This window comes from Pollachius pollachius (assembly GCF_949987615.1).
Source record: "Pollachius pollachius genome assembly, chromosome: 20".
Classification (NCBI taxonomy): Eukaryota; Metazoa; Chordata; class Actinopteri; order Gadiformes; family Gadidae; genus Pollachius; species Pollachius pollachius.
In genome coordinates, this window is record NC_136953.1 from 8,084,516 (window position 1) to 8,106,288 (window position 21,773).

At 50.6% G+C, this 21,773-nt stretch overlaps 2 protein-coding genes across 4 annotated transcripts in view; both read left to right on the forward strand.

Annotated features, from left to right (window-relative positions):
* The window catches only part of LOC307090995 (uncharacterized protein), a gene marked incomplete at its 5' end in the record, with an annotated part of 39,824 nt that extends 27,186 nt beyond the window's left edge, over positions 1–12,638 (forward strand). The window contains 10 exons of the mRNA XM_079757819.1: positions 34–134; positions 246–281; positions 391–1,144; positions 1,477–4,713; positions 4,834–4,903; positions 5,019–5,096; positions 5,174–5,395; positions 9,914–10,030; positions 10,133–10,248; positions 12,110–12,638. Of these exons, the coding sequence (XP_079613945.1) occupies positions 34–134; positions 246–281; positions 391–1,144; positions 1,477–4,713; positions 4,834–4,903; positions 5,019–5,096; positions 5,174–5,395; positions 9,914–10,030; positions 10,133–10,248; positions 12,110–12,187 (4,809 nt within the window). The remainder of the gene's footprint in view (positions 1–33; positions 135–245; positions 282–390; positions 1,145–1,476; positions 4,714–4,833; positions 4,904–5,018; positions 5,097–5,173; positions 5,396–9,913; positions 10,031–10,132; positions 10,249–12,109) is intronic.
* A 6,294-nt stretch (positions 12,639–18,932) lies between these two features.
* The window catches only part of dysf (dysferlin, limb girdle muscular dystrophy 2B (autosomal recessive)), a 48,844-nt gene continuing 46,003 nt past the window's right edge, over positions 18,933–21,773 (forward strand). For all 3 annotated transcript variants that reach the window (XM_079758156.1, XM_079758158.1, XM_079758157.1), the window contains exon 1: positions 18,933–19,402. In XM_079758156.1, coding sequence (XP_079614282.1) covers positions 19,330–19,402 — 73 coding nt within the window. In that variant the 5' untranslated portion in view covers positions 18,933–19,329. The remainder of the gene's footprint in view (positions 19,403–21,773) is intronic.

The following is a 21,773-nucleotide window of genomic DNA, read 5'->3' on the forward strand; positions in this document are numbered from 1 at the left end:
ATGACAACAAAAACATGCTCTCTCTCTCTCTAGGTGGTTTTCCAGATCATTGGGGGAAGATTGGATATTAGCTGGAGGACCATAGTGTTGGATAAGCTCAATTGTAAAAAGAGGAATCTTCAAGTTCAATATGGGTATGTGTTTTCATTCCTTGTCCCCATCTTAGCACACCGACGTAAGATTGAATATGTTGTTTATAGGTGAGTGTGTCTGTATATTAAATAAATAAATTGTCTCTCCTACAGGTCAAATCGGGAGGTTGTAGACAAAGTGTGGAAATCGTGAGTCTCTTAGTCTCCTTATCAATTAGAAACGTTGTCAACATCTTTGGGGTTGCAGACTTTTGCAGTCAATGAAAGCTGATTTAACGATGCCATTTTGTTATTTCAGGGTAAACGATTTCACGTCAGGCATTCAGAAAATAGATGTCAGGACAGTGATCAACAGTCCCCAGCATGCAAAGTCTGGCCCCTCAGGTCTTGGACCCTCAGCACCTTGCCCCTCAGGTCCTGGCCCCTCAGGTCCTGGCCCCTCAGGTCCTGGCCCCTCAGGTCCTGGCCCATCAGGTCCTGGCCCATCAGGTCCTGGCCCCTCAGGTACTGGCCCCTCAGCGCCTGGCCCCTCAGCACCTGGCCCCTCAGGTCCTGGCCCCTCAGCGCCTGGCCCCTCAGGTCCTGGCCCCTCAGGTCCTGGCCCCTCAGGTCCTGGCCCATCAGGTCCTGGCCCCTCAGCACCTGGCCCCTCAGGTCCTGGCCCGTCAGTGCCTGGCCCCTCAGCACCTGGCCCCTCAGGTCCTGGCCCCTCAGGTCCTGGCCCCTCAGGTCCTGGCCCATCAGGTCCTGGCCCCTCAGCACCTGGCCCCTCAGGTCCTGGCCCGTCAGCGCCTGGCCCCTCAGCACCTGGCCCCTCAGGTCCTGGCCCCTCAGCGCCTGGCCCCTCAGTCCCTGTTCTCCTAACCCCCGTGGCCCCTGCAGAACTCGGCGCCTCAACCCACGACCAGGCCGGGCCCCCGGGCTCCGGCCCCAAGCCTCCAGCTCTGAGTCAGGAGATGTACCGCTTCTTTGCTACAGCCATCCACAAGCATCGCCAGGCCAGAGTCGGACAGGAAGTGAGACGAGGTGGACAGGAAGGAAGCCAGAAAGAGGTAAGGTCTCGTCCTAGCTCTCTTGTCTCCAGCATAGGGGCTTTGTTGAGGTGTTGGGTCTAAGGCCACAGTATCGATAAACTCAACTGACTTGGTGCTGCTATCGGTACTGGAGAAATTAAGCAAATACACTTTCCATTAATTTAGGCTAGGTATTACATTGCGCTAGTTATATGAATCGTCTGCAGATGTTTTTTTGTTCTTCCCGAGTCAGTCCCGATTATAATAAAATTATAAAGAGATAATTCCCTGTTTCTCTGATTCAATCGTTAAAATCTTAACGAATGCCATCCCTAGTCAAGGCTCAGACTCTTTCCTCTCTTTGGAACCAGCAGGTAATGGAGCTCGACCAGACCACCTCCTCATCTACGTCTAGTGAATTGGAGTCCAACTCTTCAACGACAGCCCACTCCTCATCCTTGTCTGGAGCCACAATGTCCTCCTCCTCACATCTCCCCAAGTCCTCCTCTTCTTCTTCTTCTTCTTCTCTCCCTCCTCCGGTTAGAGTAGTCCCTTCCTCTTCTGAACAGAACACAAAACAGAAGAAGTGTGAAGAATCTCCTGCCCAGGTGTCTGAGGCTGTTGACACGACACACACTCCATCGCCTACCAGCCAGGAAGGGACACGCATCACTACTACGGAGGAGGCGGAGTCTCTTCCTGCCTGTCCACCAATCACAAGGAAGGAGGTACTAAGTGAAGCAGTCATGGTATGTGAAGATGACATGGTGAGGCCTGGCCACATGATGGCAGCAGAGACCTCTGCAGTGAAAAGTGCAGCATCACTGACAGGAAAGGATGCCTTACACACTGATCCATGTCTGGAGGAAGAGGGGACGAGAAAGGCCCAGCAAGAGTTAACCCTCCCAGAGAAGGATGTGGTCGTCTCTCCCAGCGAAGACACGAAGGAGAACGGAGTAGAGGTGGATGAAACACAAGAGCAGCTGGGTGATGAAAAGACAAGCGACCAGATGCTCCATCAAAGGCCAGATTGTGGCGAGGAGACGCCACACCAAACCCTGGTCCAGCCTGAGACGCCAGGCCTCCCTGACCTTGAGAGACAGACCTCTGAACCCCAAGAGGAGGAAACTTTGGCCAAAGTCGCTGATGAAGCTGAGCCATTCCAGGAGGTCCCAGAGCACAAAGAGACCATTTTGGAGAAGAGGAGGACAATTGTAGAAGAACAAATGCCTTCTGCGAAGGAAGAAACCCCAACAGTAGTTTCGGAGGCAGCTGATGCTTTACTCAACGGTGCATCGACAGAGGAAGGAGACACCAACCAGCTCACAGACTGTGTTGAGGGATCTCCTCCCAAAGAGGCATCAAATGAGGAGCCCCCAGAGGAGGAGCAGAAGACCAAGGAACCCCAAGAGGAGGAGCAGAAGACCAAGGAGCCCCAAGAGGAGGAGCAGAAGACCAAGGAACCCCAAGAGGAGGAGCAGAAGACCAAGGAGCCCCAAGAGGAGGAGCAGAACACCAAGGAGCCCCCAGAGGAGGAGCAGAACACCAAAGAACCCCAAGAGGAGGAGCAGATCACCAAGGAACCCCAAGAGGAGGAGCAGAACACCAATGAGCAGAGCAACAAGGGGGAGCAGAGAAGCAAGGAGCTCTGCTGCAAGGAGGTGCAGACCAACATGGAGGTGCAGACCAACAAGGAGCTCACAGAGGAGGAGCAGGGTAACAAGGAACCCAGAGAGGAGGAGCAGGGTAACAAGGATCCAACAGAGGAGGAGATTAAGAAAAAGGAGCCCACTGAGAAGGAGCAGAACTCCAAGGATGAGCTGAACACCAATGAGCAGAGCAACAAGGAGCACGCTAAGAAGGAGGTGCCGGGCAAGAAGGAGGTGCAGAGCATCAAGGAGGAGAAGAACAGCAAGGACCCCACAGAGGAGGAGCAGGCTAACAAGGAGCAGAGCAACGAGGCCCCCGCCGAAGGGGTGGACAACAAGAGGCCCGCTGCAGAGGAGGTGGCTCCTGAGATGGAACAGCGACGGTCTAAGAGAGGTCACCCCAGTCCAGTGTCGCCAGCGACTAAGCCGCTGTCCACCAGACGCTCCGCCAGGCACTCCACGCCCACCACGAAGAGGGAAAGCCCTGCGGAGGACCCGGTGGAGAAGGCAGTCTCTGTAGCGGTGGATGCCTCCTCCCCCAGGGGAGGCGAAAGCCCTGCCTCCGGGGCCCCCCTCCCCAAAGGTCAACCCCATCCAAAGGAAGAAGAGGGGGAATGCCAGGTGACGGATTCTGTGGAAGGTGAGGTGGTCGAGGGAGTCCAGCTCCCCGTGAGGGGCAAGAGGGGAAGGCCGACCAAACAGACGGCCAAGAACGTCCGGGTGAAGAAGGAGCAGCCCGCTGCCCCCGTAGCAGAGGAGTATGTCAAGAAGCCACCTACGGGGAAGGAGTGCCAGCGGAGTCCGGAGGAAACCGTGTTTGAGGTGTTGGATTCCATCGGGGGCGACGTGGTGGAAGACGTGCCAGCGCCAGAACAACCAGGACGACCCCGACGGGGGCTGGCAAACAAAGACCCAACGCCTGAAATAGATGGAAAGATAGTACCTGACGACACTCCTGAAGGAACGCACGGCAAGCAGGAGCAAGTCAAGAAGGAAGAGGAAGAGGAGGTGGCCCGTCCCGTCGTGGAGGAGCCACAAGGTGTCAAGCAGCCTGCTGCCGGAAAGAGAAGGAGTGGACGAGGGAGGAAGGAGGAGGCGCCGGTCTCTGGGACCTCCAAAATGGCCGCCAAAGAAGGTCAACAGAGGGGGAAGGACTTGGAGGAGGAGGAGGTGTACCAGGTGGTGGACTCCACCGAAGACGACCCCCATGAGGAGGAGCCCGTCGACCCCCCCGGGCCAAGGAGAAGGAGCCAGCGGAGGGACCCAGCAGCGGCCAAGAACAGAGCCACCAGAAGGCCTGCTAACTCCACCCAGGGGGAGGAGCCTCTGTACCAGGTGTTGGACTCAGTGGGGGGCGAGGAGGAACTGGCTCCAGTGGAGGAACAGCTGCCAGGGTTAGAGCCTCGAGGGGGGAAGAGAGGTCGTAAGGTCGCGGGGAGCGACTCCGCGACAGAAGACAAAGCGGCAAAGAAGAGGAAAACCACGGCGCAAACCGTACCGCCCAAAGTAAATGAGGGTGTGGGAGCAAAGGAGGTCATTGACGGAAGGAAGAAGGAGGATCAGGAGCAGGAGGAGAACGCTCTGGTGTGTCTGGACGAGGTCAGTGAGGAAGAGGAGGACTACCCCGACGATTCAGTTGAGGAGGAAGAGCTGAGGAAGAGGCAGGCAGTCGAGGAGAGGAGGAGAGAGGAAGAGGAGGAGGAGGAGAGGAAGCTGGGAGAAGGAATGGAGGGGCTGGTGACCCTAGATGAGGTTGGAGAGGAGGAGGAGGAGGATGAGGAAGAGGTTGGTTATGGAGGAGAGGAAGAGAGTGGAAGAAGAGAGGGCGGGATCACAGAAGAAGAACTGCAGACGTTGGTCACTCTGGACGAGATTGTGGAGGAGGAACAGGAAGGGGAGGAGTCAACACATTCAGAGCCCCTTCCAGACGACCAATCAGAGGCCAGGTTGAATACTGAGGTGAGAGAAAACAGAACTTGTACGCAGATAAAAAGTTTGTTTATATCTATGTATTCAGGATGATAGGGATTGTATATGGCTCTTATTCTGTCCGTCACTCCCCCTCCGTCCTTTGAACAGACGGTCTGTGATGAAGAGCAAGCGTCTTCCTCAATCGTGGCTGAACGTAAACAAAGCGAGGAGCAAGCAGGTGTGTGTTTCAGTTCTTGGCCCATTCCACTTAAGAGGATTAGATTGGGTGACTGTGATGGAGGATAGTACTGCGGTGTGTTGAGGTTGTGACCTTTTGAGCGTGTGTCCCACAGAGGAGTGTGTGAGCTTCGTGACCTTGGACGAGGTGGGATACGAGGAGGAGGAGGAGACACAGACACGCAGCAAAAGAGGTAGACAGGCTACAGGTAAAACTCACTCACTCACTCACACTTATCTTCCAACATGGCTCCTCCTCTTTTTTTTCCAGAGAGGAAATGCACCAGGAGAGAACAGCAGCAACAACAACAACAACCAGCAACGGCTAAACCCTCTGGAGAGGAATCCCCGCCCATCCCGGATCACGCCACCTCCCTATTGGCCTGCGAGCCCGGGGCTGTTTTGAGCATCAAGGGAGCAGAGCCAATGCCAGAAAGCCCCGCCCAGGATGGTGAAGAAACAGGGTCGGAGGAGACAAGGCTTGTGAGGAAAGGTACATCTCTGTCTTCTTAATAAAGTACCTAATATTGTGCCTTCACAATAAAGGCGTGTGTGGAGTGCAATAAATGAGGAGACAAGAGACGAAGATGCGTCGAGTCAGCTTTACTCTCCGCTTCAGTATGAAACTTCACATCAAACGAGAATGAGGTCAAACGGGGACACCAGGTTAAACCGGAACTGCTAGGACATAACGCTTTCCCTTAAAGGTACAGACCCTTGGTGAATGTCTCTTAATCGTACTTGTGGGTCACCACACAGGCCCTCCCCCAGAATTCACCCAAAAGAACAGCGCCAGACCTAACAGGTACCCCAACGAGAACACAGGACACCCACTATTGCAAAACAGAACAAACCAGCTCATAACAGTCCCTAGAAAATTCAACTTATAGGGGAGTGGACCAGGCGGCCAGAACGGCTGCGCTTAACAGGAGAAGAGCAAAGGGCACGGGCAGGTGTCGAGGCTGCCGCAGGGGGGCGTCCTCGCCGCGGGGGCTGGCTCAGCTGGAGCGGTTCGCCAATATCCACATGAGCAGGCTTGAGACGGTTTATAGCCACCCGCTCAGGCCTGCCCCCCATATCCACAACAAAGTTCTTAGACCCTCCCTCCAGGACGCGGATTGGCCCATCGTAGGGGGGGCCGCAGCAGGGTAGGGTGGCCATCGTGGCGGATGAAAACATACGTGGCTGTCGGTAAATCCCTGGGAACGTAGGACCGGGGGTGGCCATGGTGATACGTTGGAATGGGAACGAAAGCGTTGGCAATGTCCCGGGACACAGCACGATGGGAGGCAATCGACCATGAGGCCGTGGCATCTGGAAGAAACTCCCCCGGGACGCGCAGGTGCTGCCGTACACCAGTTTGGCCGATGAGGCTTGAAGATCTTCCTTGGGGGCGGAGTAAAGGCCCAGCATAACCCATGGGAGGCGTCAGCCCAGTCGCTGCCCGTAAGGCTGGCCCTGGCGCGGCCTTCATGTCACGATGAAACCGCTCGCAAAGTCCCTTGCTCTGTGGGTTATAGACTGTGGTACGGTGGACCTTCACCCCCAGGACCCCGGCGACCACAGTCCAAAGCTCCGACGTGAACTGCGGACCCCGGTCCGAGGAAAGGTCGGACGGTGTGCCGAAACGGGCCACCCAAGCCATAACGAACGCCCGGGCCACTTCCGCTGATGTAGTGGAGGACAGGGGAACCACCACTGGCCACCTGGTGGTCCTGTCCACCATGGTGAGGAGGTAGGTGTAACCACGGTAGGGGGAAAGTTGGCCCACCAGGTCCACATTCACATGGTCAAAACGTCTCTCTGGCACTTTGAAGGGTGCCACGTGGGCCTTGGTATGACGAGTCACCTCTGCGCGCTGGCACGCCACACAGACAGCAGCCCAGGCCCTGACGTCCCTCTGCATACCTGGCCAGACAAACTTGGCCCCCACCAGCTTGGCAGAGGCCTTCACCACCGGGTGGGAAAGGCCGTGGATAGTGTCATTACGCCTCCAGCCAGCAGGTACCAAGGTGCGCGGTTGGCCAGTGGAGACGTCGCAGAGCAGTTTAGCGCTGACCGTGCCAAACACCACATCTTCCATGAGCAGCGCCGTGGGGGCCGTCCTGTAGGCTTGCACCTCAGAGTCTGCAGCCTGATCCTCAGCAATGGCTGTGTAGTCGAGGCCCAAGTGGACGGACCCAGTAACCACCCAGGAGAGCCAGTCGGCTACAAAATTGTCTTTGCCGGCCACGTACTGAATGTCAGTGGTGTACTCGGAGATGGCGGTGAGCTGATGCTGCTGTCGACCAGACCATGGCTCCGAAGACTTGGCCATGGCGAACGTAAGCGGCTTGTGGTCAACGAAAGCCGTGAACCGACGGCTCCAACAGGAAACGGAAATGACTGGTGGCAAGGAAAAGAGCAAGGAGCTCCCTGTCGAAGGCGCTGTATTTCCTCTCGTCACGGGGCTTCCTGCTGAAAAAGGCCAGCGGTTGCCAGTCTCTGCCCACCCACTGTTCACAGACAGCTCCCACGGCGTAATCAGAGGCGTCCGTAGTAAGAGCAACAGGGGCGGTCGGAGACGGGTGAGCCAGCAGAGCAGCTAGGGCAGCACGGTCTTGGCACCATGGAAGGCATCAGTCATCTCTGGGGTCCAATCCAACACGTCCGTCGGCCTCCTGCCCCGCAAGGCGTCGTACAAGGGTTGCATGAGTAGGGCCGCATTGGGGAGGAAACAGTTGTAGAAGTTAACCATGCCCAGGAACTCCTGCAGGGACTTCGCAGTGCGCGGGCGTGGGAAACTGACGACGGCGTCCACCTTGGCAGGGAGGGGAACAGCCCCCTGCGGGATGACATGGTGGCCGAGGAAAGTGATGGAAGACCGGCCAAACTCGCACTTGGCCGGGTTGACGATGAGAGCATGCTCACTGAGCTGACCGAACAGCTGCCATAGATGCGTCAGTTGGTCGTCTGCGGACGCACTGGCCAGCGTTCACGAGTCCATGAGGCGCTGAAACGTCTGTGCCGCACCCTTGAGGACGAAAGGCATCCGTAGAAATTCGAAAAAAAGGCCAAAGGGTGTGTTGACTGCCGTCTTGGGGTCATCCTGCGGGCGGACGGGCACCTGATGGTAACCGCGCACCAGGTCCACCTTCGATAAGATGGTGGCGCTGGCCAGGTGGGCGGAGAAGTCCTGAATGCACTGGGTACCGGTCGGTCGTGGTCGCGTTGTTCAGGCGAGGGAAATCACCACAGGGACGCCAACCGCCTTCAGCCTTGGTCACCATGTGCAGGGGGGAGGCCCACGGACTGTTGGAACGGCGCACGGTGCCGAGGCACTCCATGGTGGCGAACTCCTCCCTGGCGATCGCGAGCTTAGCAGAGTCGAGAAGCCGGGCTCGTGCATAGACTGGGGGGCCAACCATGGTAATGTAGTGCTCCACGCCATGCTTAGCCACTGCCGATGAAAACGTGGGCGTGGTGATGTCAGGAAACTCAGCAAGCAGGCGTTGAAACCAGTCCCCGGTGGCAAACGTATTCGACAGACAAAGCGCCCCCACCCCTCCCAGCGTGCAGGGGTGCGAAGCAAAAGAGAGCGCATTGATCAGGCGGCAGTTTGTAACGTCCACCAACAGTCTGTTAGCGCAGAGGAAATCTGCCCCCAGGAGTGGCGTAGACACGGCGGCCATGACGAAGTCCCAGCCGAAACGCTGCCCGCCGAAACACACTTCCACATACCTCGTGCCATAGGTACGAATGGGTGTGCCGTTGGCGGCCCCAGAATCAACCAGCAGCCGCCGGCTGCACAAGGTGTCAGTGATGAACAACAGCTTGCAGTCACGGCCAGCGCTCACAGCCGCTAATGAGCGCTGGCCCGGGCTTTTCCCTGGGCCGCAAAACTGCAAGGCTGGCGAGATTGCTTGGCTTTGGCCCCAAACCTGGAATGGTAATAACACCACCCGTTGTCACGCTGTCGGCGGGCCGTCACAGCAGCTGCGGTGTCCGGGTCGTACTCCGGGGGTGGACGCGGGGCAGAAGGTGCTGGGGGTGCAGCAGCGCATGGACAAACTGCTGCCTGTTGGCGAGGAAAATCCTGTCTGCCTCCACAGCCAGCGCCCGGTAGTCTCTGGAGGAAAAGAGGGGGGAGCTGGCCAGTGCAGTGCGCATGGGTGCTGGAAGCTGCCGCAGGAAAATGTGGGCGAAGAGGAATGAGGGATCCGCCGAGCCCTGCACAGCCAGCATCCTCTCCATTAACTCGGAAGGCTTGCTGTCGCCCAAGCTGTTCAGGGAAAGCAGGCGGTCTGCCTTCTCCAGCTCCGACGGTTCAAAGAGGTTCAACAGGAACGTTTTGAGTGCGTCGTACTTGCTGACAGCTGGAGGAGCCTCCAACCGCGCCATAGCCCTGGCCGTCGTCGAGGCATCTCAGGCCGCTACAACGTGGAAATACTTTGTAACGTCCTGCGTTATTCCTCTCAGCTGGAACTGGGCCTCGATGTGTTGAAACCACGGCCGTGGGTTGTGGTGCCAAAAGTCCGGTAACTTGACGTTGGCAGTGTAGCTAGCACCAACGTTAGCCGCGACGTCAGCCGCGCCGCCAGCAGCGGCCGGCGCCACAGCACCAGATTTTCACCACCGTCGATGTGAGACATAACCCAGCCGTATCCAACTCGCGTCGGGGTCACCAATTGTGGAGTGTAATAAATTAGGAGACAAGAGACAGAGATGCGTCGAGTCAGCTTTACTCTCCAATTCAATATAAAACTTCACATCAAACAAGAGTGAGGTCAAATGGGGACACAGGTTAAACCGGAACTGCTATGACATAACCCTTTCCCTTAAAGGTACAGTCCCTTGGTGAATGTCTCTTAATCATACTTGTGGGTCACCACACGTGTATGAAAGATTTGGCCCAAAATCTTAGTGTTTGTGCTTATCACCAGGAGTTTAATGGCAGCTAGAAAGTAAAGATAGACATTGTGTCGTCATTTCCTACCCAGCCTTTACCGTCTTTCTGTCTGTCCGTCTGTAGCGCGCAGTCAAGTGAGGAGGTTGGAGGAAGGGGCGAATTCTAAGAGAGTCCGCTCTCACTCTCCCTTAGTTGCCAATCACTACATCCTGCCCGCCTTCACCCCCTACAACCCCCTGGGTGAGAGGAGAGACACACACATTATATCCATGACAATGACATGTGTACATGTTTGAGTTGATCTTATTATTTTACCCCATCTCTTGATCTGTGTGTCTCTAGGGTTGGAGCATGTGGTTCCTGGGTTCTACTGTAATCTGTGTTCTGTGTTCTACAAAAACGAGACCAGCGCCAGGACACTCCACTGCAGCAGCTTGGGTCACTACGTCAACCTGAAGGCAGGCACAGCCGTACACACACACACACACACACACACACACACACACACATCCACACATAATGGAGCCAGAAAACATTGGTTTCACTGCTTGGTGCATAATCCATAGGGGGGGGACCCCCATTGCTCAATAATGTGCTTAAAGTGTGTTACCCAAACCCTCAAAAGTTCTCATTGCTTGTGTCCATCATATTCCCAATAATCCATGTCCAAGAAGCAAACAAGTTATAGTCATTTTTGGTCCATAAACCGCCCCCCCCCCCAAAAAAAAACAACACCTCCCTTCTTTGAAAACCTCCCCCTGCTTCCTGGTTTCCTTCTTAAAGGGACGGTAGTCCCTATAGGGCACTTGTGGCAGCGTCCTAGTCCATACACGGCCAGATAACCCAGTGGCTACTCTACTGTCATCCTGTGGGTATTGTAGAATCTGACCTGTCTGGGTTACCCTTCCCCTACTTCTAACCTGTTGTATCTGTGGCCGTCGCTGAAGTTGTGAGTACTTTGCCTGAGAGCTGGTATGATTGTCTTTTTTGAAAGGCCGGGCCCGTGATTGAGCTCCTCCGAAGCGATGCCTGGAGATTCACGCTCAGCACCTTTTATAGGTGACATAGTATACCACCAGGTGTGAGTGTGATCAGCCATTACGTTTTGAGAATCTGCCTCTTCTGACATCACAAGTGGGCGTGTCCACCTAGATATATGACAGATAGATCAGTCTACCAGCCTACCCAGTGGACCGTAGCAAACGTTGCTCATCTATCCATCGTACATCTTGGTGGACACGCCCACTTGTGATGTCACTAGAGGCAGATTTTCAAAACGGCTTGTAATGGCTAATCACACTGACACCTGGTGGTATAATATGTCACCATTTAATAGCAGGTCCAAACCCTGTCAACTGATTGTCCTAATCGTTCTGGTTTACCCCCATGGAAGCAGCCACCATGGTCCCATGTCTCCCTCTGTAAGGGTTTTTTTTTGGTGGTAGCTAGTGGTCCATTTCTGGACCACTAGCTACCTCCCAAAATTTTCCCCAGCTCCGAGAGGATTTTAGGGGTGAACTGTGGACCAGAGTCCGAGACAATGTACTCACACTAAGTTAATCTTTCACACACACTGCAGTGAAGGGCCGTACTTACTTTCTCTTAATGGATTCACTTCTGTCCATTTTGAAAAGTAGCCTACCACATCAAGTGAGTATACACAGCCCTTTATGCATCTCGGAAATGGTCCTTTGAAATCCAAGCCTGTTATGAACCTCTTCCAGAACCGCAATGGATTAGCAAGGCCCTACTGGCTTGGTACTGCCTGGTTTATACTGCTGGCAGGAACCTCACATCGGGAAATAGCCTCCATAGCAATCGTCTCTAAATTATAGCAGCAGTCTGCTATTGATCGACCAATCTAAATCAAGGACTCATTCAACCGTGAAAACATATTTATTCTACTGTCCATACGGTATATTCCTCACCTATAGGGTATTCATAATGTGCTTAGTCTACACTGTACACATCTTGTCCACATCGGATTACCGTATTCCTTTCTAGTTCATTCCTTTTTCTGCACAGTAGTGTTTCCCAAAGTGAGTGTTGCAAGGGCACTGCAGAGGGGGTGCTGAGCTGGGATGGGAGGGTTATTTTATGTGTTTGGTGAGGTGGAAAAGCTACATTTTGCATTAACATTAACATCTAGGACATTCAGCAGACGCTAAATAGGACATGAATCGCTGTCGGTACAATCAGGATGTTGATGGAACAATCACTTCCAATGGCTGGGTTAACACATTCCCCGTGTTCAGCAAGCTGTTAATAAATGACTGATTTGTTAGGCGGCACACACTAAACTCATTCCTCCTCTTGCAGAAGTATTACCAGGGTCTCCAAGAGGAACAATCCAGGAGCCAATCAGGACGCTCTACTCCTGGCAACGCCCCCAAATGACTCTAGCCCCGCCCACAAACAAACGACTGCCTTTTCATTGGTTTCACCGGAATATTGGGGAGCCTCATCTACGTTGTTCAATCATTTTTTTATATTGTTTGGAGTGTGTGAAGAAGGAGGTTAGTTTTTTGGCGCCAAAACAAAAGGACGATGTGTACTCTAACCGTTCAGAGTACAGAAGGACAGAGGTCTGCACTTCCCAGACGGTTATTAGACAGCGTTCAGTCTTACTTTTTACTTACTTTTTACAGGAGTCATCATAGTGTGACCGCTTTATTAAAGTTCTCTATGTATCAAACTTTGTTATGTTTAATGATTTCAAATATCGACGTTAAATAAAAGTCAACAAAAATGTAATAATTTCTGTCATTGAGTTGTTTGTCACTCTCTCACTCATATTTAGGAGATGATCCATGTTGGGCTTTCACTCAGAATAAATAGACAACCAGGAACACACACACAAATTTTGTTATGTATAATGTATATCTTAATACATGTCTGTGTATATAAATGTATTAATTAAACATGTTAAATGCATATATATACATATATATTATACATACACATATTACATTTTAATTTTATTTCCTATGATGTATTGCGGTTTGGAGGTGCTTCTGATTGGACAGACAGCCCTGGTACACGTGTAAATGTTTTGTGTGCATTTTGTTTGTCATGGCATTAGTTATTTGGATAATATACCGTCACCCATATGCCCTGTCTCTTCTGTTCTTGCTCATTCTCCCCTAACCCTCCCATCTCCCTAATTGATATGACAGTCATGCTTTAGCATTGTTCCTAGCATCAATGCACTGCATGCAGTGTGTTTACAGGTGTGTGTTCATACACAGCGCTACCGCCCCTCACTGTGTGTGTCAGTGTAGGAACTGATGTGTTGTGTTGCTCTCTGAAAGTGTGACTGGCTCACTTCTTCCCGGCTCGTCTATTACTCAGAGCGGCTCCTCTGGTGGGAAACATTCGGTTCACATTTCAACTGTTATTTATAGTTCATGTACACCCTACTGCCCTGTCTTTATTGGTTTGTAAAATAAACATTTACATTTCCAAAGCAGGTGAACAAAGGAAAGCTAACAAGTAATGAGTATTGGAAGTAAATTCTTTATATTGTTGACCCTTATTCATAAGTATAGACATTTACGTAGGTGTCCAGTACTTGCTACAAAATGAAAACTACATTGTTATATGTATGTATAGATAAATGTTTGCTATATATGTGTACAAATTATGTTTGGCTGTCTCTATCTCTCTGTCCCCGACTTATAATATGCATCAACAGACACATTCTGTGTGAGTATACCCATAGGATTGTTGTCTTAATTTAGCTGAGTTTGGATTGTTGATTGTATGCCTGGACGTGTGGGTGTGTGTGTGTGTGTGTGTGTGTGTGTGTAGGAGAATGTGTGCATGTGAAAGTGTAGGCTGAATGCTCTAATGAAGCTCACTGGGTTATGACTGAAAACAGTGTGTGTGCAGTCCTGCATGTGTGTGTGTGTGTGTGTGCGTTCCTATATGTGCATGAGTCAGCCCCTCTACCAGCCTGCCGGTGTGTGTGTGTGTGAGGAGAGAGAGCCGGGAGGCGAGCGAGGGGTGTGACAGCTGAGGTCTGCAGCACTAGCCGGCTCAACTCTCTCCCCCCTCATTCTCTCATTTCTCTCTCTAGTATACATCTCTCTTAGTTAGCCTTCTGTCTCTCCGTCGCCACGGATACCACACAGTGGACCTGATTTTGCATTGTGGATGTTTTCTATATATCGACGAATCCTGTCTGGGTTTCCGCTGACGGACTCTGTGTCTGTGTGTGTTTGTGTGTGTGTGTGTGTGTGTGTGAGCCATGCTGCGTGTGTTCCTCCTCGCTGCGGAGCGGCTTCTGACAGCGGACGATGACATCAGCGATGCCTACTGCAGCGCCACCTACGACGGTAAGGGCGGGCTAACTCTGTTGATAAAGTGGGGTTCACTTTGGAGGCCTCTCTTTACGCCCTACTGCCTCTTTCTTTCTCTCTCTCTCTCTCTCTCTCTTTGTCTCTGTCCCCCACTCTCTGTCTCTGTCCCTATCCCTCTCTCTTTCTCAGTCTCTTTCTCTATCCCACTCTCTCTCTCTCTGTCCATTTGGGTCTCTTCTCTCTCCCACTCTCGCAGTAGGCCTATCACTGTGTATTTCTCTCTCTGTATACGTCTCTGTATTGTATCTCTTTCTCTAACAGCTGAAGTTATTAGGGGTAGGTTTAGCTCATGCCTCGGGTTCAGCGATGAGAGAGAGACATTTAGAGAGTGAATGAGCGAGGGGCAGATGGAGAGAGAGGTAGGAGATGAGAGACAGGAGGAGAGAGAGAGGCCCGGTGATGGAGAAGGAGATCTGTAAAGGAAGAAGATATCCATGGAGAGAGAAAGAGAGAGAGACATACACGCAGTGAGAGAGATGGTCTTGTTGGAATGGGGAATGGGCCGTGTTTATATCAAGCCTTTTTTAAAGGCAAGGCAACTTTATTATTATAGCACTTTTCATACACGAGGCAGACTCAAACTGCGTCACATAGAAACATCGTAAATAATAAAATAAAATAGATAAGTAAAATAAAATAAAGGCAAAGTAAAAAAAATGCAGTGTAGAAAGTGCAATGTATTTAAGATTGGGGCAAGTCTTGAATCCTCAGGGAGTTTATTCCAGCTATTTGTTGCATAGTAACTAAATCCTGCTTCCCCATGTTTCGTGTTTACTCGTGGGATAATTAACAGATTGGTCTCAGGAGATCTTAGTGGTCTTGAAGGCTTATGTAGTGGAAGCATATCAGTTATATACTTTGGCCCTAAACCATGTAGGGATTTATAGGTGCGTCTCTGTCAACTAGTGATTCTTTCTTCTTAGATCAGCCTGTCTGACTACCTGTCCGTCTGTTAAATAAATATAAATATTAATATTTTCCTCATCAACAGAATACTTCTATAATAATTCCTGTGACAGATACATTTAAAATACAACGCAAACACACACGCCAAACATGTGCTTAATACACACACACAAATGCTTAAAATACACACACAGACACTCAACGCTTAAAATACACACACTGACACACAGACACGCACACGCACGCACACAGCAGCATGAGTGTTGGGTTCCTGGTGATATGTAGGTCATAGACTGCTCTGCTAATATCCAGCTGTCTACCCTTGGGCAAGGCACTGCTTTCACTTTACTGAGGGTGTCGGGGGTTCCCTGTAGATTACTTGTATGATCCGATATCAACAGGCTGCCTAGCAACATGTCAATATCCTAGCAAATGGTTGCCATGGTTTTTAGTTTGGGCCAAACACTGTAATTCTGTCCACGACATTCAAGTAGCAACTTATAAGTAGTTAGTACTGGCATGATCACTTATGAGTAGTAGTATTAGTATGATAAGTTGTAGAAGTATCACTAGTGTATTGGGGGGGGATGTGTCGTCCCCCCGCCAATATATATAAATATTATGGCCTTGGCATGAACTTATACTCTTGGAGCGTCCAGACAACTGCATCCATTTATTAAACACAACTGAAGAAGTGTGTTGTTTCCCCAGACGTCATGAGGTCCTGCTGCCTCCCGGCATTACCCAATGAAGGTTCAATCCAGCTCCTACACCACTATGATACATAGTACCGGGAGTATTGGTATGATACCTCAGAAATAAAAGTAGTAGAAGTCGTATTAGAATGATACAGTATTGGTACAATACATTGTAATATTGGTATAATAAGTGGTATTAGTATGATACAGTATTGGTACAATACATTGTAGTTTTGGTATGATATAAGTAGTATTAGTGTGATACAGCTTTGTTACAATTCATAGTAGTATTGGTATGACAAGTAGAAGTTTCACACAGTACTAGCACTATAGATAAAAGTATTGGTACGGTTTGTAGCAATATGATAACAAAAGGCAAAAAAAATTTGGTTGGAAGTGTGTTAATTTTTCTTTCAGATCTAGTTCCTCATGTTTAGTTCTCAGAATGATGATACAATGATTTACAAGAGCTGCAATAGAGCTCTTGTGTTGAACATTGATACCACCATTCAAAATGATGTGCGGTCCGTTTACCATACTGAGACGCAGCTGGTCAGGATGCCCTCCATGAAGCTTGCGGCAGAAAGTAGGGAGAATTGGTGTGATTTGAGATAGGCCAGCCCTTCTCAGCCTGCTCAGGTACATACAGGCGTTATTGGAGGTCCAGGAGAAGTCCTCCTTGATGTGGACTCCAAGAACCGTAAAGTTGGGGCCAGCTCCACTTCCACCCTGTCGATATATATGGGGGAGCGACTGCAGATTTTAGACTCCCTTAAAGGTGACGTATTATACCACCAGGTGTGAATGCGATTTGCCATTACAAGCCATTTTGAAAATCTGCCTCTTCTGACAAAACAAGTGGGCGTGTCCACCTATTTTAGATTTTCAAAACGGCTTGTAACGGCTAATCAAACTCACACCTGGTGGTATAATTTGTCCCCTTTAAGTCCCTAGTTGGCTCCTTTGTCTTCTGCTCATTGAGATACCAGATTGTTGAAGGCATACCGAGATGTGAGGAGGATCCTCTCCTCTTGTCATTATTTGTGACCCGTGTCGTTCCACTGTGGTGTCATCATTATGGTGGCTCAGAGCACAGCCTTGAGGGACATCGGTGCTGAGGGGACCGAGTGGAGGAGGTGTGGTTACCTCACCCAACAATCAGGTAACCACATGGTCCACTCTCAGAAGGAAAGGTAAAGGCCAACGAGTTTGGGGGATAGCTTTGAGGGGATAATGGGGTCAGCAGCAGAGCTGTACTAGATGTTTTTTTACCCTTCAGGCAAAGTGCAAGGCAGTCACAACACAACACAACTCTGTATACCTTTTTTGCACAGCAGGTGAACTGATGTGGGTAACACTTTATAATAGGGTTGTTGTATTTGGCACAGGTTAATCGTTTTTTCATCATTAATTAAATATGAGTTGTTTGCATAGCCCTGACACACGACCCTAACCCTAAAGGTACGGCCACACTAAACGCGTTACGCGCGTAACCTGCCGCTTGATCATTATGTGTCATAAAAATGGTTCAACGCGCTTTACGCGCCTACGAAGCTAGATGAGCCCGCCCAAAACGTATTTTCCCCCGCTGCTCTTCTTTCGCTCCACAAACATGGCTGAGATCACCACCATCGCTGCGCTGTATTTGTTGTGGGAGTTCGAAGAGAGTAGGAAACCGCTGTCGTGTTTGGGTGCATGACATCCTCCTTAGGCGCTCACAGCTAGGTGAGTTTCACCACCTCCTCCAGGAACTCCGCCTGGATGACGGCCGGTTACAACGGTATTTTCGGTTGACTTGGGCCATGTTCGATGACCTGCTAGCCCGGGTTGGTGCCAGGATCTCCCGTCAGGACACCAACTACAGGCGCTCCATATCAGCTGCGGAGCGCTGCGGAGCTGCGGAGCGCCTGTCCTCCGTCTCTCTCACGTTTAGGTGCGTAAAACGCGTCTGACGCGCCTTAGCCTGTGTAACGCATCTACGCGCCTAAACCAATGGTTCCCTATGCAAAAATGCGGATTTTCTACACTTCTAACGCGTTCAGTGTGGCCGTACCTTTACACACGGACCTAACCCTAACACAGGGCCCTAACCCTAACCATAACACACGGCCCTAACCCTAACACCTCTTTCCCACTGCACCGTCCGTCAATGGATGACGGAAGACGTGGCTGACGGATGGGGGAGTAGTCTTTGCAGAGGCATCCGTCAGCCAAGCCTGAGCATACGCGATCTGATTGGATGGCGGATCTGTCGCTGCCTGAAAAGTTGAATTCTTCAACGTCTTGACGGAGCCGACGGATCCAACGGAACGGATGGATTCACAATGCATTGCGGCTCCGCCCCATTCAAAGTCAATGGGATCCGTCAACGGATGGATGAAGTGGGCAAGAGGTGTTACACACGACCCTAACCCTAACCAGCGACACTCTGTGGTCAGTGAAAAAAAACGATTAACTTGTGCCAAATATATATTTTAGTAACAATTAACAAATATTAAAAAAGGGTTAGGTAATGACTAGTTTGCTTTTTATCATGGCACCTTATAAAGTGTTACCCTGATGTGTCTTTTAAATGGGCCAGAACCAGTCTCTAAAAACACTTTATACTCACGGCGGTGAGTCTCATGATGGAATTGAATGGTCAACTGTTGAACATGAAACACATAAACACACGTCATCATCCAGCTGTGTCTCTTGGTGTGACTGTAGGGGAAGTGGACTTGAGAAACAGGTGGTTGCTGTTTCCATTAGTGAACAATAGGGGGCGATGTAGCTACATCCATCTAAGTACACTTAAATGTGTGTGTGTGAAATAGACAAGCACATTTAGGTTTTACTTATGCTTTTCATTTGTGTATCTTCATTTTGTTCATACTTTGGCAATGTTGACGTATTTTTCCCTTACCAAAGAGCTTTCACATTGAATATAGAGATATAGAGAGAGAGATAATCCTTAGGTAAGGGAGGGAGAGCAAGGGATACAGCAAGAAGTAAACAGAAGAAAGGAAGTCAGGAAGTCATGTTTCCTCTGAATTTGAAGGGGTGTGACGAGTCTGTGTGGGTATGTGTGAGAGAGAGAGAGGGCATCTCATTCACAGCTCCAAACCGAGCTCTTACTTTTGAAATTAAGCCTTTTCACAAGGCTTTTATTTTGTAATGACCTGAAGAAAGGTCATTGGAAGAGAGGTTGGTCTTCCAGAAAGGTTATTGTGGGATGCTGGACTGGAGGAGGGCAGGAATTCCTTTCAGTGCCTCCCAGACACTCAGGAATCACCAGAAACAGATCCACCCTTCATCTCAAAGAGGACTTTTATTTCATACTTTCATTTCACAGCGACTTCAACAGACACACTTCTGATTCATGGAGACTTTTAGTCCTTTCTAACCTTTTTTCAGACTTTGTCGGACCCTTTATTTTCTCGTTTCCTTTGCATATTGTCGCGGGGGGGGTGTATCCCCACTGAACCCAGGGGTTCATCACACATACACACACACCGACCGGGTTTGGCGTGGAGACGGGGTCCCTAGCAGCGGTTGCCTTGAGTCGGGTGTGCCTGGCGTTTCCATAGCAACCATGCTGCGTTGCGTCCTGCAGCGGGCGTACAACCTCCGCCACTCGGACCCCCTGGCGGGAGTGACCTTCAGAGGTAGGATGGGTGTATTATGGGATGTCTGATAGGAGGGTCGCATCGGGGTTAGAGGAGGACAATGATACACTTATGAGCAAGACGTGGGGTTCAGGGTCCAATACCCTGGCCCATGGTACGGGTCTAGGGTACTAGATAACACCTGATACAGGGTGCTGGTCCAGGGTGCTAGAGAACACCTGGTCCAGGGTGCTGGTCCAGGGTGCTAGAGAACACCTGATACAGGGTGCTGGTCCAGGGTGCTAGAGAACACCTGATACAGGGTGCTGGTCCAGGGTGCTAGAGAACACCTGATACAGGGTGCTGGTCCAGGGTGCTAGAGAACACCTGATACAGGGTGCTGGTCCAGGGTGCTAGAGAACACCTGGTCCAGGGTGCTGGTCTAGGGTACTAGAGAACACCTGATACAGGGTGCTGGTCCAGGGTGCTAGAGAACACCTGATACAGGGTGCTGGTCCAGGGTGCTAGAGAACACCTGATACAGGGTGCTGGTCCAGGGTACTAGAGAACACCTGATACAGGGTACTGGTCTAGGGTGCTAGAGAACACCTGATACAGGGTACTGGTCTAGGGTACTAGAGAACACCTGATACAGGGTACTGGTCTAGGGTACTAGAGAACACCTGATACAGGGTACTGGTCTAGGGTGCTAGAGAACACCTGATACAGGGTACTGGTCTAGGGTGCTAGAGAACACGTGATACAGGGTGCTGGTCCAGGGTGCTAGAGTACACCTGGTCCAGGGTGCTGGTCCAGGGTGCTAGAGTACACCTGGTCTTTGGTACTGGTATAGGGTGCTAGCGACAACCTGGTCTAAGGTACTAGGCTAGGGTAAAAGAGAAGCCCTGGTCTAGGTTGCTGGTCTAGGGTACTAATTATGTGTGTTTAGTGGAGATGTGACTCAGTGACAGCAGTAGACTGGTACTAGTTATGTGTGTTTGGTGGAGATGTGATTGCATGGCAGCAGTAGACTGGTACTGGTTATGTGTTTTAGTTGAGATGTGACTCCAAAGCAATGTTCTCTCAAGACAAAGACGTTCCACACTAGAAGAATGGAGTAACGCATTTAAAGTGTGTGTGTGTGTGTGTGTGTGTGTGTGTGTGTGTGTGTGTGTGTGTGTGTGTGTGTGCTACTGATAGGGTTGCAAGATGAATAACTTTAATCTACCTTTAAATCCTGCTTATCTGTCTAACTCTCTGCCTGCTCGGCTGTCTGTCTGTTTGTCTTTGTCTAAATTAGCTTTACTCCTTACTTCCTGGCTTTGTCCTGATCAGCTTCCTGCTACCATCCCACCCACACGCACACACAGACACACACACACACACACACATACACACACGTAAACGTTGCTATAGTAACTGGTGATTGTGTGCGTGTGCTTTTCTGTCTCTCTCTCTCTCTCTCTCTTGCCCTCTGACTCTTTCTATGTGTCTCTCTCTATCCTTCTTCTGTGTGTGTGTCTCTCTCTCTCTATCCCTTATGCTCTCTCTCTCTCCCTCTCACGTTTTGAATGGTCAGTATTGGGCTGTTAGAGCAGAGAGCCTCTATAGGATCACACAGAGGGTCCCTGGACAACACCCAACCTCCTCTCACGTCCTCCCCCTAGCAGGAGGTGAGAGGATGCGAGAGGAGGTGGAGAATAAGAGGAGGAGGTGGTGGAGGGTCTGTCAAGTATTTCTGGCAAACTGTGTGTGTGTGTGTGTGTGTGTGTGTGTGTGTGTTTGTGTGTGTGGTCAATGTTTCCTGTACTGGTCCGATCAGATAACACATCCTTTTATAGACGCGAGACACAAATGAAGATAAGTCAGAGGGAGACAGAGCAGAGGGGGGGAAGGGAGAGAGAACATACAGGGAGAGGGGAGAGAAGTTGAGGGAATGAGACAGGGGAGAGAGAGAGTTGTATAATGAAATGAGGACATGTCTTTGAGTTTGATTGCTTTAATTAAGCAATATCACATGAGATGGAGCGCTGTTGTACAGAATATCAGCACTGCTATGATTCGGTCGTGGTACGAGGCCGTAGGCCGAGTGCCGAAGATAATCACAGCTGTGATTATATTCAGTACAACAGCACGACGTTGAGTGTGATATTGCTCTCATAAAATGCGCTACAAAAAATTAGTTAACAGTAATAAGCAAAAACAGATTATGATTTGTTTGTTTATTTAATGATTTATTTGGCTCCGCCAACACAAATAGATCCGCAACTGGACTGGGACTGAAGTGATGCCAAGCAACACATAAACACACTAGCTTGCTACTTTGCAATCTAAGCTACATAAGAACCGTTAATAATTATGAGAACACCTGTAAAGCGGAGTCATACATGTATAGTTAAAAGTCCCAGTGCTGTTATTCTTTATATCAGCA